General features: G+C 39.6%; 1 protein-coding gene across 3 annotated transcripts in view; it reads right to left on the minus strand.

The window, feature by feature from the left end:
• ECPAS (Ecm29 proteasome adaptor and scaffold) overlaps positions 1 to 26,776 on the minus strand; it is a 59,243-nt gene that overhangs the window by 25,582 nt on the left and 6,885 nt on the right. For 2 of the 3 annotated variants that reach the window (XM_042829415.1, XM_042829414.1), the window contains exons 2-22: positions 24,566 to 24,696; positions 21,498 to 21,614; positions 19,043 to 19,161; positions 18,039 to 18,191; positions 15,748 to 15,916; positions 15,065 to 15,204; positions 12,916 to 12,997; positions 12,541 to 12,660; positions 12,321 to 12,406; positions 11,955 to 12,033; positions 10,855 to 10,904; positions 10,241 to 10,307; positions 10,012 to 10,134; positions 8,983 to 9,086; positions 7,647 to 7,770; positions 6,135 to 6,215; positions 5,213 to 5,441; positions 4,646 to 4,737; positions 2,734 to 2,868; positions 1,041 to 1,206; positions 482 to 654 (exon numbers count right to left, since the gene is read on the minus strand). In XM_042829415.1, coding sequence (XP_042685349.1) covers positions 482 to 654; positions 1,041 to 1,206; positions 2,734 to 2,868; positions 4,646 to 4,737; positions 5,213 to 5,441; positions 6,135 to 6,215; positions 7,647 to 7,770; positions 8,983 to 9,086; positions 10,012 to 10,134; positions 10,241 to 10,307; positions 10,855 to 10,904; positions 11,955 to 12,033; positions 12,321 to 12,406; positions 12,541 to 12,660; positions 12,916 to 12,997; positions 15,065 to 15,204; positions 15,748 to 15,916; positions 18,039 to 18,191; positions 19,043 to 19,161; positions 21,498 to 21,614; positions 24,566 to 24,696 — 2,540 coding nt within the window. Of the gene's footprint in view, positions 1 to 481; positions 655 to 1,040; positions 1,207 to 2,733; positions 2,869 to 4,645; positions 4,738 to 5,212; positions 5,442 to 6,134; positions 6,216 to 7,646; positions 7,771 to 8,982; positions 9,087 to 10,011; positions 10,135 to 10,240; positions 10,308 to 10,854; positions 10,905 to 11,954; positions 12,034 to 12,320; positions 12,407 to 12,540; positions 12,661 to 12,915; positions 12,998 to 15,064; positions 15,205 to 15,747; positions 15,917 to 18,038; positions 18,192 to 19,042; positions 19,162 to 21,497; positions 21,615 to 24,565; positions 24,697 to 25,047; positions 25,147 to 26,776 lie in introns of those variants that run through there. The other variant, XM_042829413.1, reaches the window with a different exon arrangement.

A 26,776-nucleotide genomic window follows, 5' to 3' on the forward strand; every position in this document is an offset into this window, starting at 1 on the left:
CAAAGAAAACCAACAATAATATCGTCTTCCTATAAGTCAGAAGATATACTTTCAAACTTCTCCTCACCTTCTTGCTGAAGTTTCTCTTATGGTATTTGAAGTTAATATGCAATACACTTATTAGCTAATTGCTGTTCCTCTCTTCATGGTTTTCCATATGACACAGAGTAAAATAAACGTCATTGTTATGTTTGACAATTATTCTCCAAAAGACATTCCTGTTTTCCCTGAATTAAAATTATCCCTTTTTATAATTTTCATCCCATAAGCTTCTGCTTGGTATGTAGAAAGCACATACAAACAACTGCTGGACAACACCAGATATTCTGAAAACGCTTATTCCAAATCTGACTCACTAAAGCGAACAATTAGTCCTAGTCCAAACAGGTTCAGTAGTGAATTCTTTAAAAAACTGGCTGAGTTGGACAGGTAATACATTCTAGGAACGAACAAGAACCATAACAATGTAACAAAATCTTGCCTTATTTGTTTCCTTGCTGGAAGGGATTCGGGCCAGTAAGCTTTCAACAAGTTTCAGCTTTGTAAAGCCTGTGCCTTCGCTGGGGATTGGCAAGGGGCCATTTCTGCCAATCTCCCCCAGAGCAGTGCAAGCAGCCACCACAAGAAAGGGAGAGGTGCTGTCCAGAAAAGAACCTACAGGACAAAATAAACAGGATGACTTGGATCACGTTTTATTATCTAACTGAGAGTAAATAAGTAACAAGGTGCTTATTTCCTTTACAACAGACAGGAAGCATTATGCTCCAACAAAATCAAAAGGTGAGGAGACAGCAGGAGGAGCCTTGGCAGCAGCACCACTGCTCACCGGGCCATGTTGGTCAGTGAGCTAAGAGGCCATCTAACTCATGCTGAAAAGGGTTATACCCATACACCTAATCACATGGTAGTTTCATAGGCTGTAAACTGTATCATACAAAGTGAACTCAGGATGAACAGCATCTAACATCTCAGAGAAGTCTTCAGCCTGCGGCAGTTTACAGACAACTGTTACATGCAGCAAAGTGTTGGGTGGAAGTTACCTATTGTCTCTGTTGTTGACTTTATGAGCTGCTCTTGTTCCGGCATGACTGAAGTGTTTGGCTGCTGTATGCCATGTAGCTCCATTGCTCTGATTTTCCTATTGGCCAAGTACCTTCCTATTGTAAATCCCAAAGCCAACAAGGATCCATGTTGGACCTCCGGGCTCTACAGACAGAACCAACAGTGCAAAAAAAATCTCATTTTCAATGTAAGTAACACTTTCCACAAAGCACTGATTTAAAAACACACATAGATGAGTCAGCTGGGAAGAAAGCTGAGATCTTACATACAACACAACAACAGTTTGATATTGCTAGTGCTCTCTGATGGAGTCTTTTAGGATAAATTAACAGAACTATTAGAGACTCAGGAGGACAGACTTAGAAGTTAGCATTGGAACTCACATTCCTAAAGTCCTCCCTTGGAGGCTAGGCCAGAAAAAAAAACCAAAAAAAAACAAAAAACCACCAAACCATGATTTTTAAGTACAGACTTATCTACATGGGTCCTTTGTACTTTAGCAAGCCACCTACACTGCAGTTCTTACTGAACCACTGAAGATCTCTGCCACTCTTACCAGCACAGACTGAATCGTTTTTGTACGTCCATCAGAAACCAGCAAAAATGTGTGCTAACATTTTCTTGTTCTAAGATTACAGTCCTCTTAGTTGTAAGCCATGGGTCTACAGAAAATCAGCCATGGCTTCACAGCCTGCTGGTAAGCAGACCACCGGGACAGAAAGGAGTTGGCTTTGCTACTGCACAGTACTGCACTGTACAGTTGTGCAATGATGTTGCCTTGCATCACGGCCAGCTTTCAAAGACTCAAACCAGGTCTGTCAATTAATACACAAAATAACCAAAAATTCTTGTCAGCATTGGTCTGTTTCCTGAAATGTAAAACGTAAAATTTCTGCAGACAAAATGAGATTAAAAAGTTCTGGGAAAATGCAACTTAGACACACTGATACTTTCCTTCACTTTCAGAATTCAAGACACTGGCAAAGAAATATGCCCCTTATTCATCTCTCCAGATAAGAAATTTTCTCAGCTCCTTCCCCATTCTGTAAGTGGCAAAAAAAATGGAGAAAGATATGGACAAGGGGAGGGAGATGGACAAACAGTGAAAAAAAAACAACACCATGCAGATGGGAGACAGTGCTAGGGGAGGAGTAGGGCTGCCGAGCAGTCTCTTACGGGGTGAGAAGAAGCTGGGCTTCAACCAAGCCCCAAGGCAATGAGATGCTGTAGGGCCAGTGGCTTAGCTAGGGGAGGGGAATGAGTAAGGAGACAAGATCTTCCTCCTTCTGTGGGTGCCTTAAATTGCTCAGAAATACGGAATTAGGGAAGTGTTGGTGATAAGTAGTTTGCTCTATTACCATTCAGTGAGACAAGGTATATCTAAGGGAGTAAAACTCATAAGTACGTGACTGAACTGGCTCTACTTTATGAGAAGTGTCTCAAGAAACCCTCTTATTGAACTGAACAGCTTCAGGGATTAATTTATTTAGAAATCTGTTCCACTCACCTACAGCAAAAATCCCTTCCAACACCCAGCTAGAAGCCAACTAGTTAATTTTACACTCAGATTAAGGCTAATACATCCTGAACACACTGTAAGAGGTTGAGATTTCCCATCAGTTATATGACACTGAAAAGCCCAGCAGGAAGCAGACAAAGGAAGGCAGTTACATGATTGTCTTTTGTCATCTTGATCAGCTGCTCCACAGAGGTCCTAAGCTCATTCCCAGACATTGTAGACAGCACTACAGAATAGAACAGGGCAGCGAGCTCACGCATTTCTTCTTTGTTTGTGTTCATCAGGCCCTGCAAGAATTTTTTAGTAGGAAACAAAACATGGTATCAACTAGTGTTCATGCAGAGTTCCTAACTGCATGGCTACAACAGCCATGCAGTGGCATAAGCAGTATTTAATTCTTTAAATTCAGAGTATTATCATTTAGTAAGAAACAAAGCGCTCAATACAAAGCATTGATTGCACATTAACCTTTAGCAGGGATATTACCAGCAGCCCCAGAAGGGCTACTCACTGATTCTCAGATAAATAGCTGACTGAATGCTTTGCTGAATTTTGCTTTCAGAGAAAAGCTTCCATATTTCACATACACATGAAACTTACAAAGAAATAAACAAGAAAACCCACCAAACCTGCAGAAATGCAAAGACACTTCCCTCTCCCCCCCTCCCCCCCAGCACAGGCTTCAGTCTCCCTTTTATTAATCAAATGGAAACATCTGTAGAGGTCAAACCACTGAAACACAATGGTGACAAAAAAAATGCAAAGCTGAGAAAATCACAGTGTAAATTTATCCATTTTGTTTTAGAGATCATCTGACATTTAAAATTGTTAAAAGGTTGAATTTTTGAAGCCTCAGACCATTTGATAAGATAAAACTAATAGCAGAGGTCAGATTATGTGTATAATGCAACACACTCACACGAAAAATTCATACTTTAAGCTTTCAATAATTTAGTTCAACAGTAGTAATATAGATGTGAACCAAGTGAAAAAAAACAAACCCAACAAACAAGGTATGAGATCTGTCAAGCTCTTGAAATATAACTCCAATTTCAGCTGAAAACATGTATCAGATCATGTTGCTGACTTCTAACAAGCTCCTGGAACTGTTCTCTCCACTTGGCACAGTGAAATTACAAAGGATAATTTACAACTGGAAACTTGGTCATATCACTTACTATCCCTAGAAGCTTGCAAATGGACATGAGACCAAAGAAAAAGATTTTCCTGCAAATGAGAAACAGTAATGAAGAGTACAATGTTTTTAATCCTGTTCTTTGAGGGTGATATTTGGACTTAAATGAGGTGAAGTAAACTGCATTCAACGCAGCGCAGGTTTCAGTAGGACAAGTAATTAGAACATATTTTAAGCTTTTCTGCTGACAGATTCCCCAAAAGGAAGAAGTGGCAATCTGTAATAGCTTAGCAAATCCTGGATGCTTAAACAGGATGAAGAGAAAAGAATTCAAACAAAGGTGAGTTCTCTTTGGCTTAATATCTCCACTAGGCTTCACTTTATCTACTCTTTGTACAGAGCTAACAAAAAAGCAAACAACATAAAAACAACATTCTATAGGACAGGCTCTAAAAGAACCTCAGACCTGCTAATCTCATTTTCTGATAAGACTTTTACATCTTCTAACTGGAACATTCTCATTTATATACAGTTCCTTCAAAAACTTGCAGAATTATGTTCTTGGTTTTCTTTTGGTGTTCAGCACATTTCTGATCAAGGGAAATACTGACTGACTGTCCCACAAGGATCACTGATATATGTTACACAGAATGCAAAAGTAAATGAACAAAAGTAATAACATCAAAGAATCAAAAAATACTTTTTCCTACCCTGCTTATATAACACTGAATGAGGTGGTGTTCAGTCCAGGTAAAAATAACAGATTTGGAATTATGTGTATATTTGACAAATAAAGCTCCATTTCACCATGGGAAATGCTCAATTTTGCTAATGCCAAATGTCTCTAACATACTCCCTCCTCACTCCCTCTGCCCTCCCCCAAACAAGTTACAGAAAAAAATAAACAAAACTGGCAGGTTTCAACATACCCTTATCCAATCCATTTTGTCTACAAATCTGGCGGCTAGCTTCTCCGGATACACTGAAACAACTTCCAGAAGACAATACATGACTGGCAAACCTGAAAAGGAATTGGAAAATCAGGTTATTTACAAGAATAAAACAATCCTCAATAAAAAACTGTAAAATGTACCAGGTATTTCAAAGTACCTGCTTGCAATTCACTAGGGATAACAAACAACACATTAACGTCAGGGTATCGTATTTCTTAGAGATATTAGATAAATAGTAGCAAACATTGTGGTAGAAACTTCTTCTGAAGGCTTTCAAATGCTTTAAGATTACAATTGTCACAGATATATGGTTATTGGTATGCGGAAGACAATATTCACAGGCAAAGAAATTGCTGTAGACAGCTTCATAACACTATGTCAAGTGCTGCTGAGACTTTACTATCCTACTACCTCCCACCTACTCAGAAGCATAGAAGGGAGCAAGTTCACACCGAAGTTTACACAGTCTGTGTTGCAATTCTGCAATTCAAAGCAATGGGCACTGGTTTCTAATGAATAATTTCACAAAGATGGTGCTCTTACCTCCAACACCAGCTAAGAGCTGCTGAAGTAGGCCAATATATATCTGTACAGGATTGGTTTCTGCACTTTTGGAGGAAGAGGTGGAAGAGAAAGATATGTGGTTGCCAGACATGAGGTTTCGTATGTAACGTCCAATGGCTGGGGCGTGGTCTTGCATATCTGCCAAGCTCTGTGAGGTTGGCACCACACCTGCACTGTGAGCAAGACACATCCGCAGGTACAGGACTATCTGAGTAGAGAAAAGCAAAAGATCCTTACGAATGAATGCAAGAGCACTTTGGAAACTAAGGAGACAGGACAACAAGGAATAGACTATATTCAACATAACTGAAATAAGACAGTTAATTAATAATTAATGAACTTCAGACAGAACAGCCAGCAATGATACAGGTGCATAAACAAGGTGCAAGAAATCTTAAGATCACTTCCTTTTTTTTAATTTATTTTTGTTTATTACAAGCTGTTGCAAGCTGCCTGTAGGCAGGTCAGCTTGTACCCAGTACCAGTCAGGCAGGCATCCAAATGCAACTCAGTGCATTACTAACACAGACACTGCATCACATCTGAACTTGTCTCCAGTTGAGAAGCCAGGAAATCTACTACGAAACGAACAGCCCCAAAGAACACAGCAGGGCTTAAGCAGAGGATTGCCAGTTTCCTCCTCTGAGAAGGTGTGACACTAGGTATGCTTGAGAAAGCAGTAGGACAGCCCTCCCAGAAACACTCCTCCCAACCCCCTGTGAAAATTCAGTTCAGACCTCTCTATTTATGGACAGAGGGCTAAGATAAGGAGAAGTTAACTCCAGCAATTGATTACATGGGGAAATTTTGGAATGTGAGATTACTTCTAATTACTAGCTTCTTACATTATTCTCTAAATAAATAACAGTAAATGTATCCAAGGGAGTAGATTCAGAATTACCTCTCCAAACGTGGCAGGATTGAACGGCAATGCTGCAGTTCCTGTCATATATTTAGCTGGAGTTTTCATTCGGTGAGAGGCCTACACAACAGAGAATATTGAGAATGGAACATTCAGACCCACGTACAGCAAAGATGTTGGAAAGGTCAATGAAATTTTTCTGATGCAACTGTTTGTCCTCCATTGAGCAAGTGAAAATGTACCAGAGAACAATAATGGCAGGGGAAGCTTGAAAAGATGACCTCAAGTGTACTGCAGGTCCATCGCTTTTACCTTCCTGCCAAAACTCAAAAGTGGAAATTCTCAATTCATGAGCTGCAGGGGAGACCAGAGGAGGAACAGTACTCTTTTTTGCCCATACAGAAGAAAAAACAAAAATAAAAAGCTTTAAAATTCAGAAACAGAATACCTCAAACTTCCAACCAGAAGGTTACTGTGAGAAGTGTATATATATATGTATATATATTTTTTTAAACCACACTCAGCAGATAAAGTCCTACTCTTTAAAATATAATTTGTGAAGAGGGAAAAGATGATGACAGTAACTTATGCAGGAAAAGCATTTTGCATTTTGGCCTGCTGTGCTAAGCAATGCGTACAAACTCCTCAAACATTTCTAACACTCACACAGTGCATGATATGTGAAAAAATTCACACTTCAAAACTCTAACCAAAGGAATGGACCTCAAAGATACTTTTATTTTATCTTCAGGATGTTGAAGGAAGACCTGAAAAGCGCTTGAAATTATTATTAGTTTTAAATATGCCCAGGTGAGAGGGAATCTTGTTTTTCTCCATAGTGATTAAAATAGGTTAATCCTTGATGTCACTTAGTGACAATACAAAAGCCAAGGAAGTTAAAAAAACGACATGAAACAGGCTGTTGTTAGTGCTAAAACTCATTTTTGGTTTCCTTTTTTAAAAATCTATTTGAACAACCAGTGGTTTGGATAAAAGCAAGTATTTACCTAAACCTTCCTATACCTCTAATCCCAACTAAGTATAATAGTAGCAAAGCACAAAATTTTACAAAGAAATACCTAATCTATGAGAGTTTTGTTGTCACGGATCTCATGCAAAATTATACTTCTTACATTTAGAAAAAAACAATTTAAAGTCTGAACCATAGATAGATTAAAAAAAAAGAAGGTACTGTCAGAGAATCTTCACAACACTTCTACACTTTTTAAGCTTATTAGAGGTACTATCCACAGAAGTGTGTACCACAAACTAGATTGTCAACATCACCCCAGGCAATTTCTCACTGCCAACAGTTAGGGCTAACTTATTGATGCTGTTTTTGGCATATCATTCTGCTGGAGTTCCGAAAGGTCACAAAGCATTGCTTATAAGGCCATTGGTTTTACTAATAGCAATGAAGATGAACAGCTTGACCTTAACTAATTCCGATCCTTGCAGAAGGCAGAGGAAATGGAGATAGGGATGGAAAACATCACCATTCTACATGCCTAAGCATCAGTCTTGTCATTTAGTAGGACAGAAGCACTTTACCTTCTCTTGAATATAATGAACCATCTCAGGGAAGGAAGGCATCTGCTTCCCAGAACTCTCTTTTTCATTTTTACCAGGAAATGTTCTCAGCACTCGCTGTGCTTCTCCATGTACCTCCTCCCGCCTTTCAGAAGAAAAGATGAGAGACAGATGCTATTTGCACAGTACAAATGAACAACAGTCTTTAATGAACAATGAGATCTCAGAACTGAGTAAGAGCAATCAGTTTTAAAATAGAAATGCCTTTCTGAAATGAAGTGGAAAGAAAATACGTGCTGGAACTTTATACTGTTTATTATAGAGAAGGGGAAGAAAAAACGCACTGATATGTAGCTGCCATAAAAAAGTCTGGACCAGGCAACCTCTGCACATCTTAGATCCTACTGATGATCATCTCAAATTCCAGTTCCCATGTCCTTGTTTACTTATCTTCCTACTTGGACTCTCTAAGCGAGGGGACAGGATGGAAATCCTCATCACTTCCTATCTACAAGCCTTGGATGACACCAACCAGGTTTACTGCTCCCTGCGTAGCTGAAACACCTAAAACAGCATTGACACTTCAGTGCTAAACTGCAGCAAACTGTTCTGTTGCTTTCTCTGTTGCTAAACTTTCCTCAGTTATTTAACAGCTGCACGAATTAAAACAATGGAGCAATTAAGTATGCTGGAGAAAAAAGACATTTAAGTGACAAGAACAGATAGCTGTGAATGAAATGATTATTATAATTTAACAATTCACCTGCTCCTCAGCTGCAAATGGCTACCTGTATAAAAGCAGACTCTGTTTCAGACTCTTTACAAATCCAAGACAACAATAGGTTGCCGCAATTTACGAGGAAAAAAAAAAAAAAAAAAGACAACTGTAAAGGTGACCAGAAGCACCATGCCACATCTGACTTTGACTGCAGCTGATCATTAGCATAGAATTACAGAATGGCTTGGGTTTGAAGACACCTCTGAAGCCCTGCTGTGAGCTGGTTGCTACACACTACATCAGGCTACCCAGGACCCCATCCAACCTGGCTTTCAACGCTGCAGTTCACCAGAAACAAGAAAAAGAATTCAAGCCATAGCAAGCACAGGAAACATTAACAGTTGTCCACAGGACTACCAAAAATACCACTGTGTTAGAGGACAATTTTCAAATAACTGTATTTGATTTTTAGTACAATAGTTCTCAGGCATTTCTATCTATCTATCTATCTACACAAACATGCACTTAATCCAAATACATGCTGGATCTTTTATATATATATTTAGCTTAAATATGTATGTAATTGGATGAAAATAATTTAAAGTGAAAAAAATAAGGTTAATAAGAAAAAGAACTTACGGGTCTCCTGCTGCTAAAAGCAGTAAGTATCTGGAAGGGATATGATCTGGAGGGAACACTGTGCTAGCAAATTTCACAGCCACTTGACGTACTTGAACTTCAGGCTTAAAGAGAACAGATAAACGTATGGCCAAGCTGTAAATGTACACCAGTGATCTGCACTCACCACTGTGTTTATCAGCAATCATCCACTCTGCCCTCTCGCACCAACTTAACTCGAAAGTATTTATAAGTTTTTGAGACATTGCTCTTGCTAACTCTTCATATGGCAGGAATGGCAGGAAATGGAGAAAAGCTAGCTTCCCACATATACCCAAGTGGAGAATTAAATGGTAAATTAAACACACACACAATTTTGGGAATTACAAATCAGGGTATCACTAATTGTAGCATATCTGAACGATCTCACCAAAGCAGTTCAGTACTGAAGAATGATACCTACAATCTACCCTTGGAAAAGAGAACTGTGCTCAGGAGCAACACAACCAGAAACACTGATTCAGGAAGACAACTGTCTCTGCTAGCTTCAGATTTAAAAATGGTATTGCCTGGAGACCTAGATTGCTGGAGCACCCAGGCAACCACCATGAAAAGAGTCCCGTACACAGCTATTAGTGCAACAACTGGAAATATCTATACCTCTACAGTAACCCTGAGTACCCATATGCAGTATACAAAAGCCACTCACTAAAAATTCAGGCCCAGACCTGTGGGGAGTCCTGAGGAAAATCAAGACACTTAGTGAAGTCTAGATTCCTCTGGATTAGTCTCAAGCCTCTTTAGGAGGAGACTATGAGAGAGGTACACACGGTTGTAGACACTGTTTCTTTGTGAAAAAGATCACAAACAAAACTGCATTAACTTTCCTCCAGCCACCACTGCAACATAGTACAAACATTTCATGGCAGAATACTGCATTCAGCAAGAAAACAAGGTGCGTTGCAAAAGAACTGAACACACAGGGTCAGGAAAAAGATGACTGCATAGCTCTTACTCTAAGCTACTTAATTTTGACATGAATGGAAGTACCTTTATTAGGTAAGAAGCTACAAGAGCTTCCATCAGAGTACGCTGGGCTCCTTCCAAGTTACTGTATGCTCCAACCATCATAGACAAGGCCTCCTGAATGGCAAGCCTTGTATCAGCATCTTCCTGCAGTAGAAAACATAATTCTGTTACTTCACAGTGTACATTGACAGGAAGCAAGCAAAACCAGCATGAAATACTTATGACTTCACAAAGCCCTGTGAGCACCCACCTTGCACAAAGCTTCAAAAAACTGCTGTACCAGTGCTATATCCTTGGTAAAGAGTTGAGGCACTCGGCTGAAACAAGATATTTTCATTCATGAGTAATTGGGCTTTTTAAATTGAGTTGTTTCACTTTTTATTGATCTTTCCCTCACTCCGTATTTTAACTGTCAAACAAAACACAGCCAGTACAGATAGTCTGCTCTATCTTATCCATTTCCACCACATAGCAGAACACCCCTCATCACAGTTGGAAATCAAAATATTATAGGGAAAAGGAACTAGATCACCAGCAAAGCACTGAACATACCACTTGTCTAGCCACATGCATTCTAATCTTTGCTGTACATTCCTTAAATTTATGTTTCTGACAATCCACAAAGTGGAACCATTTTATAAATTCTATATATTATTCATGAGCTGCCATTAATCACTTCTAGTGAAGCTATCAGCCAAATGCATATTTCATTTTACACCTCCATAGTTATCAAGAATGCTTTCCTCTGTGCTGTACACTCAACTGCAAAACTGGCAGGAGGTTCAGGGCTTGCTGTTGATAAAATAACACATTACTGTAAAAAAGCTATTCAATGACCCACTACTTAAATGGCACTTCTGTTACCTGGAGAGTTTTCCAACTGCTGAATAAGCCATTGACAGCAATTTTGAATCCTTAAATGATAAAAAAATATATATACGTAACTCAGCAAAACTAGAAATATATAAAGGCATAGAAATGTTCTTTAATTAAACATTTATTTATTTTCTATCTTGTCTCCAAAGTGCTCAAGCAGGCACTTCATGGACAAAATCCTGGAACATAATGACACCAAAGAATAAAAGCATCAGATAGGAACCAAGAGAACATGCTTTTCCAAAAGAAACAGAAAATTAGAAACAGTGACAAAATGCACATCTTCTGGTGTCAGTTAATGGGGTTTTACTTTGAGGCTGGTAACTACAAAGATCTGGCAAAAGTACGAAACAATACCTAAGGAACAGTGAAACTTTCCACTGACCCTAAACACTAGCTTTATAGAAGGGAAGCTGTTTGAGCAATGAATCCTGCAAATGACCAATTCCACCTACTTAAACATGCCTTTACTCCCTCCTAATCAGTCCTTTTTCACCTCTTTCACAATGGCAGGGGAGATTCACACCTTCAAACACCAATTCAAGCCAGAGGATCACAGCCAATGGTTCAAAGGTACCCGCAAAAGGAGGAGTGTTGCACAACAGAGGTCTGGGCCAGAGCAGCATTTGCAATTCTGTTTTTAACATGATTTCCATAGCAACACTCTCACTGGATAAATAGGAAGGAAGGTATTACAGTTTCACACTATACATGCTTGGCAAAACGGAGTGCACACCTAGAGTTGAGGTCTGTCTGCTCCAAAGTAATGACTAATAGAAAATGGATGCTACTCTGTTTCACTCTTTAGATTACCATCACTATTATTTCCCAAGAATTAGCAAATAGTGATCAAGCACCGATCCAGAGCAGTTAAATAAATAAAACAGTTTTCCCATAATATGTAACCTTTTAAAATATTTCCTTCTTCTCTTGCAACAAAATTTCTTAAGGAGTGTCCATGGAGAGCCACCTCAGGCAACTACATACAAATAAAAAGATTTATCTGCTACCACCATAAAGACATTTGTCTTTTGCTTGTATGTATACGAAGATTCGCAGTTCTGTAAGTAAAGAACCTTTCAGCTTACCTCTTTGTATTCATTGATCACCTTTGTAAGTCCATTTAGAAGCACTGGGCCTAATGGCTTTATTTTACTTTCTGGACAACTGAAATTACAAATACCAAAGAACATGAAATTTCCTGCATCCCTTAAAAATATACTGTCAATATTACTTTTATTTCCCCTCAGCTTTGCAAAATCACAGCTTGACATGCGCAAGCATACACACAACCTCTGTGCCCCTTTATTCCCAAGATTAAAGGAAAAAAACCCATCCTAATTTCTGTGAGTTATAGTAGTATTCTTCGACCTTAGTTAGGTTACATATTTAATAAACGTGGTGGCTTCTAGGCAAACTGTTAGAACACTTTATGCACACTCCTGATTACTTACATAATGCAAATATGATGCACAAACTGCAGGGACAGACTTCTCAGTTTTGCATTTGTGTTTGCACCAAAGAGTCCATCATAAACCACCTGGACAGACCAAATACAGAACAGATCAGAAAGTGTCCAGTCTCATATTCAAAGATTTTCTAGTTCCCCTGCTTCAAGCAGCACTATTATCAAGAAGCTCATTTGAAAAAGCAGCTTAGGAACATACATGTTACCTGAATGTTGGCTGGGAATGTTTCTGCAGCTTGTCTGGATTGTAGAAGATGAGGAACAATCTTTAATTTAACACGAGTGCTGACTGACTCTCGTTTCATTTCTGGCTTCAGAACAGATCCCTGTCATAAAAAGAGCTGAAATAAGACGGGCATTGTTGCACAGCAGTACTTTCAAGTTTGCTAAATTACCTTCTGCAACTCAGATGAACTGGGACATTTCTTTGAGAAAAAAATAATCAACAGCACACTCATTGAAAGCAGAGATCAGAGGAAGCAACAGATCTAAGAAACACGTGCGCATAGTTTAACAAATAAAATAAGGCAACAACAACTTCAGAAATTAAGTATGTATACAACTCTGTACATAAATCCTACCTCCTTGGTTTTCAATGGTATATCCCCAAGATACACCTTATACATTTTGTTGATGATAGCAGGGTTGTTCCAGTCAATTAAACTGAAGAAGAAAACACATCAAACACCAACTTAGGATACTGAACATTGATTACTTAAAAAAAAAAATTCATCTTACATTGCGCATCACACGTCTATTCTTAGTCGAGTTTAATTAAGATTTGATTTGACTTCTAACCACTCCTCCTATGTAGTGTATAATAAGGACGAACGGGATTACATGCCCCAACTATAAATTGCAGTAATGTGACTAAATAAGTCATCAGAAATGTACGCTCTCACTTCTTGTCCAATGAAAGAAATTTACTGACTGAATATGAAATGGTCATCTATTAAGAAATGCCTCCATACTCATAAGTTGCAGTGCCCTGGTGTTTTGTTGAAGAGGTTGCTTGTAATCTTAGGATTATTTAATCACAGTCTATTTGCCCACATAACTACAGCCATACAATCATAGAATGGTTTCGGCTGCAGGAGACCTGTAAGACCACATCGAGTACAACTCCTTTGCCATGGGCAGGGATAACTTTCACCACACCGAGTTCCTCAAAGCCCTATCCAACCTGCCTTTCAGCACCTCCAGGGACATGACATCCACTGCTTCTACAGGCAGCTTGTGCCAGGGCCTCACCACTCTCTGAGTAAGGAATTTCTTCCTAATACCTAACATAAATCTCCCCTCTTTTCCCTTTAAAACCATTCTCTTTTGTCCTTTCGCTACATTCCCTGAGAGGGTCCCCGTCCACCATTCCTGCAGATCTGCTTCAACATTTCACATCTTTCCTGAGATGGGGGCCCCAGACATGGACACAGTAATCCATATGGGACCTCACATGGGCAGAGCAGAGGACAACCACTTCCCTCTCCCAGATGAAGCCAGCCCTCCTTTGATTCAGCCCAGGATACATTTGGCTATTTAGGCTGCAAGTGCACACTGCTGGCTTACGTGCAGCTTTTCATCCACTATGGATCTATCAGTAGAATTCTATGCATGTGAGGAAACTGATTAAGTATAAATGCATTTTACACACAGAACACAGTGGTAAGAAAAATCAGAATATATTCTCTTCAGATCTGAAAGAATCTGAATCTCTGTCTTGTAACTTTTCTCAGGTATCCTGATTTAGCTGATGCTGTCTATTGGAGAACTGTTTCAAACACACAAGAATATACAAAATAAGCAAAAGGAAACAAATGTAGACATCCATAATTCAAAATCTGAGGAAGACACAATCATCTCCTTTCAGCAAAGCAGCTGATTTCTAAAAAAGTGAATTGTGAAGTATGCTCTATTTCTCATAAAAGACTCAACACTGCATATTAACATGTGTTTTGTCCAAATACTTTGCTTTCCAGATACAGAATACCAACACCAAAGGAAAGATGAGACGATCACTAAAAGAATAGAATATCTTCATTCACCAGACTGTCCTATTTCTCTCCAGACAGTAGAACCATCTCCTATGCAGCTTCTGAGGCACATGAACAGACTTGAATGGAGACAGTTTCACATTACATAACTGACTCCAAGCTAAGTAGCTTTTAGCTTCTAGTAATAGGGAAGCTATCCACACTTTCCAAAGACAAGTCTATCTCAGTCTACATCTTGGAGCACAAGCCAACATACTTCACATGGTCAGTGACTCAGCAAACAGTACCAACAGCAATTTTCCTAGTCTCATGAACAGTTAATGACAGAAGCATTATCCACAGATGATGAAAGCTGAACTGCAGACAAGCAAAAATGCAAACAGTGGTGGCTGCCAAGCTTTCCAGACTACAGTTCACTTCACAATTAGTCTCTTTACCTCCTAGCTAAATCAAATGAAAGTTTTCTTTTCCAAGAAAGGCAGTATCTATATATACTGACCAGCTGTGACTCACTTACCCAGACATAACAGGTCAACAGTAATCCACATGGGACAATGTGGAAACCAAGGAGTAAGAAAACGGCTCAAATGTAGTACCAAGGATGACTGCAGTTACAGCTTCAGCTCCAGAGCCTACTGATTTTTCCAGTTGTGACACTAAGCTACACTGTTCCACATTAGCTGTACTGAGCATCATTAGAAACACTAGCATCATCTTTTCTAAATATCCAGATCTGTACCTTTGTTTGCTCTTCAGTTCAAGGTCTGCTGCAGTGGCCACGCTGTGTCTTGTATCACTGGAGGCTACAACCAGATGTACAACAGCTTCAAGTTCTGGCACCTGCTCTGCTTCAATGAACTTCACTATCCCCAGCTTACACTATTAAACAAAAAAGTGGAAGGTAAATGCAGTTTTACTGACATGAAAGCATACGTCAAAATAATCATAGCAACTCAATTGTCTGAAATGCCAGCTTTTTGCCTGTTACATTCAAGTTCATATGCTCTCAACAGCATTATCCTCTTGCACCCCTTCAAGCAACTACTTGCTGCTCACTATCTGCATACTGATCAGGGAAACTCTGCTGACACCTGCTAAAAAGGCATAAGTCTTAGAGCATAAGTTTTTCTACCTCACTATCTGCAAGAATAAGATGCAAGAGTATGCTGTGGTCATGCCTGCTTCCTAACCAGCTCAGAGAACTGCTGGCAGAATGAGGGAGGTACCACTTACCTCTACTCCACTGCTGGAAAGCTTGTTAAGGCACCACATCCAAATTACTCAGTACATTTGCTCAAGCAAGTGAAAACCTGGCCAGAATTAGTTTAAAAATTTTCCCTCCAGCCTTCTCTTGCTCTGCATGTAGCTGTCCTGGTTACCACCCCTCAGTTCCCCACAGTCAGTTTCTGTGACTGCAAGTACCTGCTCCAGCAGCTCTGGTGTCCATGGGCTATCTCCAATTACTCTCTTGGCTGCATAAAAGCTCATCCCTGGAGGCGGCTGAGGGATTCCAGGACCTCCCATGGCACTTGATGAAGAGCCCTGGCCTGAGGGCATGTTTTGCCGACTCTGAGATTCATTCAGTACGTACCTAAATATGGAATGGAGTTTCATTAGAGGCTTTGCCACTCCATATTGCTGATTGAATTGGAGGCTGGAATGGGTGGAATACAAATGACCTATTCAATTTCATGTATTCCTCTTCAGTTAATCCACAACTCTAACACAAGACAGAATTTTAATGATTTGAGACACTATCTTATTATACTTGCTTGGAAAAAAGAAACAAAATCATGAACAAAACAACAAATAACTTTATTAAGAGAAGGGTCCACCTGCATTTCTGGGGAAAGCATCTCAGGTTACAAACCAAAAAGAATTGTCTCTGCAATATTAAGTCAATACACAGAGTACTAGATTTGGCAAAGTTATATTAAAAGCTTTTGCAACATTTGTATGATTTCTGTGAAACACCTCGAACTTTTTAAGGGAAGTAATGACATGGGCAACACAGCAAAGTAGCAAGAAGCAATTTCTGACAACAAAAACACAGGTATAGGGAGTGGCAGTTTTAGTGGCAAGAAAAGTTATGTTTACAGAGCTCGGTCATTTTGCAGACTGGCGAGTTTAGCAACTCTATGAATATTTGCATATCTTGGCAAAAATCAACCTGCCTCTCCCTGTACACCTGGAAACTCGCTCAATACAAGCAGTACAAGAAAGCATCAAAACTGTAGAAGAGACCAACAATAACTGTACTGCTCCAGACGGCCATACTGTGTTCTGCATTTAGCACACAGACAACAAACAGAAGCAAGCAGTCACAACAGCAAGGACAGATGTTCTTCCTAAATCTCCAAGAAGAGATTTTGATGTCATAATTGTAAACACTTCATTTTAAGCCTTAAAGCCCAGAAATTAGGCTTTCTGGCTTTTACCATATGTAAACTGGCAAGGCTAATTCACAAACAGGTAATGAGTGAGCAAGTTCTACCAGGCACAAATTAGCAGTCAGCAATTGCAACATCTTGCCCCAGGGAGCAAGACTTTAGAAGAGGGTCAACCAGAGCCATAGGCTAGATGAAGATACTCTTTGAGCATTTTTCTTTCTGAAAAGAAAATGAAATCAGAAAAAGATGCCTACTCCTTTCCCCTAACATCATGGTCTCTCTGAGTATTTAAAAATTATTTGGCATGCTTGGCCAAAGTATAAAAGCATAAGGAACTGAAGTCACATTAAAATACCACAGGACTTCACCTCCTGAAGTTACAGACGCATTAGTGTGGAATGAAGCTAGCAGCATAAACCTAGGCAAACCTGAGCTGAGAACAGAGAATTAGACTGGGCATTCAGAACTCTCAACTGCCACACTCTACACACTCAAATGGCAAAGATGTGGCCTCAAACCGCTGACAGGAACATGCCTTTCAATAGAGATGCATGGAGAAAGACCATATGATCACAATTTAAAAAGTCACTCTTGCAAGTTATTCCACTTGCATATAAGATGGTAAGGTGCCCAAAAGATCCTACCAGCATCCATGAGCTATTAGAAAATCTGTTCCTGCAATAGAATTATTTCTATTTTACTTCAAAAATTTTTCAAGCGATAAAAAGACATTTTAAAATTGGTAGAAAATAACTTCTGAGAAAGTACTGATTTTAGACACCGGAAGATTCCTGACTAATAGTAAGCGCTAAATTCAAGTTGTTCTGTAAATTATTCTTGCTCTCAGAAACATGACACACCATTACAGCTCCATTTCAGATGCAAGAAAATCTTCTCATTAAAAGTTATGTTCTGAAAAGTACAAGTATTAGACTGTGCTTACTTACGACCTTGGAGGGTTGAGACTCAAAACTCTACTGCACAAGTTCAAGCATTTTGATTTCTATTTTAAAGATGTAGTTATTTAAAAAGGTAGCTCATATGCCACATAACTTCACTTTTATCCCAAAGAGGTCAAAGACAGAGTAGTATAATATCTAATTAACCAGAAAAAAACATGTTTTTTTTTAAATAGGGAAGGTGTTCATCTCATTCTTAAAATAAAGATCCTGCTTTGTATATTCCTGAAGTATGTAATCAATTTCATTTGAGGTAGGAAATAACAGCACGTTTTAAGTTAAGCTTCCAAGGGTGCAGTTTGTGATGTTTCACACATAAAGACAACAACGTTACTGGACAGCACCAACATTAACTCTTGCTTACCCATAAGGCATAAGAAGAACATCCAACATAAAGTCCAAAAGCAGCTGTACAGTCTTTGGTTTTTCAGCAAGATTAAATGGAGAAGCTGCTGCTTTCAGTGGTTCAGCAGGATATTTCATGTGAAAAAGGGTTGGTATTAGAAGATGCATTAGGCTGAAAAACAATTACATTTACTGCAACTATTTAAAAAAAACAACAACACAACAACACAACAGTTTATTCCTAGCATCAAAGATATAGGTCTTTAAGAAGAGATATGGCCCTTAGTAGCAAAAAAAGGTCTTCACAAAACTTAAAATAATTAAATCCAGTAGCCTCTGATAATCCATTAAACAATGGAAGACAGGATATAAATTAGGATTTGTGTTCAAATTAGACCATGAAGTATGCAAGCATACACACACACACTCACACACCCTGGAAAGACAGAGTCACTACCTTTCTTCAGTCTTCAGTGTTTTGCCATTATGCCACAAAGTACACTCTACAGCAACGTCACCCACAAGACATGTAAGGATACGAGTTTGAGTCAGCCTAGAGCAGATGTTGACTGACGCTGTTCAGCTTCAATAAACTGCCTACACAAAGTAGTTCTGGTATTTATGCACCCAAATTTCCCAAAGCCCCTTTTACTCATGTACTTGCCTTTTGATCAGAGTAAAGCCATGCTCCCAAAGAAAACAAATATCATGACACTTATCTCAAGAAAACCAGCAAGATTTTAGTGCAAGACCTTTCAGCAAGCCTATTTTTAAAATACCTCTATATTGCAGCAGTGCTGTAGAATAAATGAAGGAAATTATTTTTATGTCTTTTTCCATGGACACCTCAACCTAAGTTGCAAATCTATAATTAACAGTCGTCTAGAAACATTTAGTACACAGCAATTCACAGCTGCTGTTGTGAACACACCGCCACAGAAGAAGAAATCTTTTAGGAAAAGATACAGATGACTTTATTAAGATGATACAAACAGAATTTACTCCAAGCATACGCATTTATACCTGTCTTGCTGTGGTTGGGGTTTCCCTTCCATTGCAGTGAGAAGAGTTGGAGCCAATTCACATTGTCTTTCCACAGGCAAACGAGGGTATCCCATCTTAACATAAATAATGGTAAAATTCTAAAGAAATTAAAAACAAAACAAAACAAAACATAGTAATGCATAATAATGCAAAATATCCATTCTTTAAACTCTTCTGGAATGCAGTATTAAAATTTGGTGGCTGGAAACAGATTATGTTTTGGAAGACCAATTTCTTAATTACAAGGCTGAACAGAATCAATGCTTTTTGAGGACTGGAAAATCCTTCTAGTGAAGAAAGGTTGGGGAGTTGGGCTTGTTAGTTTAGAAAAGAGAACACTGCAGGGAGACTTACACTGCAGCCTTCCAGTACTCGAAGGAAGTTTACAAACTGGAGGGGGAAGAACTTTTTACACAGTCTGACAGTGACAAGACAAGGGGAAGTGGCTTTAACCTAAAAAGGGGGAAAATTATGTTAGATATTAGGAAGAAATCCTTCATTCAAAGGCCCTGGCACAGCTGCCCAGGGAATCTGTGGAGGTGTTCCAGGTGTGCCAGGTTGGACGGGGCCCTGGGCAGCCTTACCCAGTGGGTAGCAACCAACCCGCAACAGAGAATCTGGAACTCAGCTTTACCTAAACTACAACTTCAATGAAATCAAACAGTGCTTTCACTTACCTATTTTTCTAAAAGAAAAATGTTACCCATTATTGAATAAACACAGAGTCAGCTGCATAGGCAAGTTTTCTTTTGAGATGTGTTTCTGAATCATCATATTTAAAAGCTGCAAATGCAATCCGGACAGAGTCCAGGGACAAGACAGCATAGCAGTACTGAATACTGGACAATCTTTAATTGCTACCATTGATCCAAATCTAGCTTGTAACTGGAGAGAAAGAGCTTTGTGCTCTTGAAATAATAACGTAAATTCAGTTATCAAATTCTGTATAAAATAAACAAAAAAACCCCACAAATCACTTAAAAAACTAACAAACTGCTACTAAGAGGTTAAAGACTAATGAAGATGAAGAGCTGAAAACAGAGAGACTATTTTTGATCTTTAATTCACTCTGGTAGTCTCTCTGACTGAAAATACATTGAGAAAAAACAGCAACAGAGATAATTCCAGAATGGTGCTGACAGTTGTGTAAGCTCCTTTCTCCAGCTAGCTCAATAAAATGTGAGACCTAGTTATGACCTACTGGATCTAGTCACAATCTGCTCATCCCAACTACCACTCTGTGATAAAAATAAATACTAAGTTCAGCTTGTCAAAGGATGCAGTGAAGAGGAGAAACTCAGGGAAAACCTACATGCAAGGAGAAGGCTGGCAGCCATAGTACACCAGTGCAGTCCAATGCAGTGCAGATCTCAGCTGTGTACCTCATTTGCTGGCAGTTATTTGGCAAGAAGTACAAGCAACAATTCATAGCAGGAACTCTTAAAACACTGAAGCAGACCTACACAGCGCTGAAGTGGGAAGCATTACATTTCTTCATAGATGGCACTTGCTAAATTTTTTCAGAGCCCACTACCTCACTGCACATAATAATAGGCATCACCCATACATCACTGAACACAGACTTCTGACACATGTCGCCAAAAGCAGTTTGTCTTCAGATACAGTGGTTCTTTTGCTGCCCTCAGAACACATGCAGACTAGAAGACGGCACCCACTTTGCAAAGGTGAACTCTGGATAATCATACTTGTTTGCAGTCAATCTGAGATTACTTCCATGTGACTGCAGTTTTAAAGTGGAAATATCTTCCTTTCTGTTTTTTGAGGCCTTACATTTTCCATTAACGCTACATATGACGCAGCAGCCAAATGAGATGAGCAGAAAGCTTCCCTCCAATTTTATCCCTTGCTCATGATTGGTATTTGCAACAGATTTATCACATCTCAAATGACAATCCTCTTCCTCAGTCTTACAAAACACCTAAAAACATTTTCCGACTACATCTAATGAAACTATTTAGTATGCAGTTTTACAACCCATAAAATATTCTTAATCTTTTCTTGCTCAACAAGAGTCCTGACTCTAAAAACATAATTAAAAAAAAAGTGCTATCATGTGTTCACAGACATGCAGATGCTTTAAGTAAGGCCCCATTTCTTCACACATCAAGACGAGGACTGGCAGCAATTTGCAGAATGGGGCTGCTGCAACAAGCAGGCTCTGTACAACAGAAGCAGCAACAACGGTTTGTGAAAGATCAAGAGTAATTTTAACAAAATCAGCACTTTAGCTGTTTTATAAAACCAAGTTTTAACCCTACCAGGCTATATAGTTTAAAAAAATGCTTAAGAGGTCAATATCCTTTCAATAACATACTTGCTAGGAGAACAGACAGAACTAAATGCAAAAGCTTTAAGGAATATTCTGCTTATTTCAAGTAAACCAGCAGCTGTTATTGGAAGAACAGATACTTACAGTGACAAAAGACACTGCAGAAGGATCTTGATACTGAACTAGCAATGTCTCTACAGGAAGCTGGATTTTTGGGCGACTTTTTATTCGCTTATTCAGATGAACCAGCAGCTCCATGACCTGAGAGGAAGAAAAAAAAAAAAAAGAAAGAAATGAAAGAACCCCCGCTGTTCATCCACCTGCACTGCCTGGGTGGAAACTAGAAGAATGGAGATTGAAGAGCTTGGAAAGAAGGGGGCTGGAGGAAGGTGTTTTCACTTTGATTTAGTTCTCACTGTCTTACTCCATCATTAACAGAAAATAAATTAAATTCATCTCCCACAAGTCTTGTCAATTTTGCCTGTGTTGGTAACTGGTTAGCAATCTCCGTGTCATCATCCTCACCCACAAGTTGTTTCACCTTGTTTTCCTGCTGCGGAGGAGTAAGAGTGACTGGGTGGGCAATCAGGCCAGGTCACCCCACTACATAAACAAAGTGTCCTGAAGTAGGGTGAAGGCAAGTCCTGAAACTCTTTATTGGTCTATACTTCAGCAGCATACTGGCAACAGACTGATGTTATTTTTTGCTCATTTATTAATTGAAGGAAAGCTACATTTTCAAAACAATTAAAGCAGTATAAGATTTCAAACCACAGTTAAGTTGCATATGGCTTTTTAAAATAACTTAATCTCCTTTTAAGACAAGGTTGCCTATCTAGTGATCAAGGGAAGCCAGTAGACATGATCCTTCTTGGATTTCAAAGCTGTCTCTCACATCCTTCTGCATAAGATATCCAACAAACCACTAGAAAAAAAAAATCACAGTAATGATGGGTGACAGCTCAAGCTCAAATGGTTACATCAGGAGTCAGGGCCCCAAGCTGCTGTAATTCAAGGAGTGTATTAATTTTGGGTGATACTGCAATAACTGCAAGAGAGTTACAACACAGTACCTCAGTTTTGCCACTTTGTCTATAGTCAGTAGCTTGGTGAACAAAGACTGTCCTTCTCCTTCCTTTCTACTCTATCTACTTTTTAAGCCTTAACTTTCCAATGGTATGAGCACTCGCAGCAAATATTAATTCCATTGCCTTAACATGCTTTTGAGGCTAGAGTTCAACAACAGGTACATTTTTGCTGATATGCAGAAGTCATAAGCCTTTCTCTCTGCTCTGGGCAGGGGGATGGTGGAACTAGAAAATCATTAAGGCACCTTCAGACATAAACCACTCTGTGATCCTATGAAAAATATAATATAAAAATATTCTAAGAAATTTCATTAGCTAATTGAGTGCCTTTCTTCATAGTTTCAAGAGCACATGATAACTACATATTCATAAGAACCCTCCCTCCGAGTCTGAATACATCCATTAGCACAGTGGAATGGCATCACGTCTATCAAACTCCCTCTCATGCTGTCACTGTCAGGTCCATGTTTTATGCAGAACCTTTTAATTGCTCGGACCTCTTATATTCAGCTGCCTTTCTGGTCAAATCCTCCTGGCAGAACAGCAAACACAAGCGGGTGTTCCACTGTCAGAATCCATGTCTCATCACTCATGCCTTTAACATGAAGTTTAACAACACTTCCACACAATCACAAGCAGAGCATCTCTCCTATGAAGAAAGGCTGAGTGAACTGGGTCTGTTCAGCCTTGAGAAAAGAAGGCTGAGAGGGGACCTGATCCAGGTCTATAAATATCTGAGGTATGGGGGGCAGAATGGCAAGGCCAGACTGTTTTCAGTGGTGAGTGGAGACAGGACAAGGGGAAACGGCCGGAAACTGCAGCATAGGAAGTTGTGCACCAATGTGCACAAGAACTTCTTTACAGTGAGGTGATGGAGCACTGGAACAGGCTGCACAGGGAGGTGATGGTGTCTCCTCTGGAGATGTTCAAGACCTGCCTGGATGCCGAGCTGTGCGACCTGCTGTAGGGAACCTGCTTTGGCAGGGGGTTGGACACGATGATCTCTGGAGATCCCTTCAACCCCTACGATTCTGTGATTCTTTTTCTCACAATTACTCTTCCCTAAATCACCTAGGTCCATCCTTTTCCCCACCTTTGGCTCCTCCATTGAACACCACAAAGTTAGGCTTCAGCAATCCCAGAATGCTCTTCCTCTGCATCTCCTTGTGTGCTCTACCCCTAGGCAGTAATACCTCATTTGAAATAGTGCTCTGACGTTGGCCCATTTTGGAAGGCTTTGTCTCTTGACAGCAAAGTTGAGATTCTCTTATGGCACCCATGAGAATGATCTGCACAGTGTCCCTTTTTGTGAGTCCATAATTTGGGTTTCCACCTGCCAGTGTATCTCTGTGCTCATGGACAACACAGCTCCACAAGCTGAAAGACCAATGACTGCCACAATGGGTCTGCAATTAGGCAGGACAAAGTGTCACACAGGTTCGTCCCTTTTCTATTACGCTCCAGAGCTGTTTCATGGATGTGGAGATGAGTTTTTATTATATAAGCTAATGCAGGGAACTGAATTCCTTAGGTACATATTCAATCCTAACTACAAAATATTTGTTCTCTCTAATTCACATCCAAGTAGGAGAGGGCCAAACCATTTTGCAGGTAATACTGAATGTATATCTGAATGAACTCTGAAACAAAGCAGTCTTCCGTATTAGGGAAATGAATTCCTTCAGACAGACATTAATTCAGACCTTCAAAATTATTTGGTTTTTGCTTCTACTCCTGCAGTCAAATACTGAAAAACATCAATGAGGTATTTTGCACAGAGAAGGGGGCTTGCTCCACATGCAATCTGAGCCAGGTTGGATGTACAACACCTCTATCCTGGAAGCTGTGGCAGATGACTCTGAGGGAATAAGTCTCTGTTTCAGGTTAACTCACAGTAAGCTGGCTTCAAGCAGAAGAAAATACAGCCTGCATGTGCAAAAATCACACACAAACAAAACACCTTGTTTATGCAGGCAATGACTATCTTCTTTCTCCCTATCAGGCTCACAGTAGCATTTCCTGAAAAGAGTAGATCTCTTCACAAAAAGGACCAAAGAGTATTTTAGTGCCATTTCCTTCTGCCTGATGAGAACAATGTACCGGTAGAGTAGACTGCATCCTTACCTTTTTACGAACTCCTTCCTGAGTACTGGACAGCTTGAGGAGAACAGGGGGTAGGAATTTGGAAATAATATTCTGCAACTGCTCGTCTGTTTCTGCATGGCCGAGACGCAAAAACACACGTTCAAGTTGGTCTGCAGTTTAAAGAAAATAAGAGAGGAAAAATAAATCAACAAGATTCAAAACTGCAGCAACATGATTTTTTTTTCTTCCTGAACATCCCTTAGTAGGCTCCTAAGAGATGCTACACACAAATACCTTTGTCTCAGCAACACTAAGAACAGACCCACCTTTTATTTTTAACACTAACTAACAGAGCAAACCAGCCCAATGACTCTCTGTACTCTTCTCCACAAGTACATACAAAGGACTCCTATTACAGACAGAAGCAGTTAAAGTCTCCATGATATTGCTTTATATTTTGTTTCAAGTAAAAGCCAAAACATGTCCAAAGGTGGTATGAAAGGTTGTCATCTCTAATTCACCTTTTGCACTTCTTGCTTTCACAGCAAAGCTGTGTGGCTGTAGAGCTGCTAACTTCTGGAAGTATGCTGTGATCTGCATTCAGACCATGACATCCCATATCTCTACTAAATAATGACAGAACACAAAAGATTTAGCAGCCAGTTCTTATTCTTCTTCTTGTTAAATTTATGGTTCTTATCATGCCTGGGGACCTCATTGTTGTAGATGCTGTGCAAACAGAACAAAACAACCACATAGAGCAGGACCCAACACAGATTACAGCTAGTGCCACAGCAATAAAAAAAAGTCCAGGCAAAGCACGTGATATAAGCTTTGGGACAAGTCACATCACAGCAGCAGTGAATTAACTAACAGGCTGTAGACTTAAGAAGCATGAACAACAAGTTATAAGTGAAAAGGTCCTCGAAAAGCTTAAGACTGCTGATCAAAACTTAATATCAGAGGGAGAATTCATAGGACGTCTTGACACAGATACACCCATTCTGTCCATAACCAATTTTTTTTTCTTTAAGCCACACAGATTCAGAATATCTCTAAAAAGCTGTACAAATGTTGTTTCAATTAGCTGCTGACTTGTTACAATTTTTTTTGTTTGCCTCCCCGTCCCCCCCCCCCCAAAAAGACAATATTACCATCAATAGGAAAAAGGCTGCAACTACAAAACACAGATATGTTGCTGCAACTTAAAACACTACTATCCTACTATCACTCTGTGAAGCTGCTGGAGTTTTGTAACAAAACTCAAATAGCAGGTCTCCTAACCAAAACAAAGAAGGAAAACAACAAGAAAATTAAATTCCACAAGCAGGAAGAAGTTGCAAATCCTTCAAGACTGAGAAAAAAAAAAAAAAAAAAAGAAAAGCGAAAACATCCATTTTCTCATCGAGATAGCAAAAGACCACTTCAAGAAAACAGATGAGACCAAGTTCTTTTGTCAGCAGCTCACATACATGGGCTGAGAACCATCTGCCTTTGTGTAGAGGATGGAGGAGCTAATATTGAAGGCATTTGCAGCTGGCCCGACAGCTACACCTGCAGCAAAGCCAGACCTGCCCAGCACTCCGCTGCTCTGACAGCCAGGCTGGGTGCTGGCACACAGCACTAGGAGCCTCCCTGCAGGCAGCAAGGAAATGTCTGATGTGTTAAGGGACTAAAGGCTTTAGTGCACCCTGCAGGAGGAAACTGCTTCCCTAACGACTAACCTGGAATGATCTGGCAGAAGCCAAGATTAGAGGGTGACAAGGAAAACTCTCCTTCAGAGGAAAACGATCACTGGGAAGGCTAAGAGGTAAAAGAGAAAGTGTGTCTGCAGGGAATAGGTAAAAGACTGGGTAAATATACACTACTAAAGGTGAGTGAACATAAAGGACACTCAAATACAAAAGCTCTGGTCAGGAAGTCCCCCATGATGTAGCTGCAGAACAGCTTCACTGTCATATATATATATATTTTTTTTAATCTGTCCTATCCATGTGGTGACCCCTTATAGCGCCATCCCTCCTCTGCCAGCTGCAGATTAAACACCTCCAACATATCACCTCCAACATTTTATTTTCTGCTCAGTAAGTGACAAGCAGCTGAAAAGAGAAATGTGGAATTTTAGCATCAGGGAAATTATAAGCCAAAACTCTGCAGCGCTCACAATGCAGACTTGCAAGCTGATCTCATTTCAGACAGATTTCACAGAACATTTAGGCTGTCAGCTAGTCAACAATCTTAAGATATTTA

This window comes from Centrocercus urophasianus, unplaced genomic scaffold, assembly GCF_019232065.1.
Source record: "Centrocercus urophasianus isolate 14NV4802_14NV808 unplaced genomic scaffold, USGS_Curo_1.0 seq_31, whole genome shotgun sequence".
Lineage (NCBI taxonomy): Eukaryota > Metazoa > Chordata > Aves > Galliformes > Phasianidae > Centrocercus > Centrocercus urophasianus.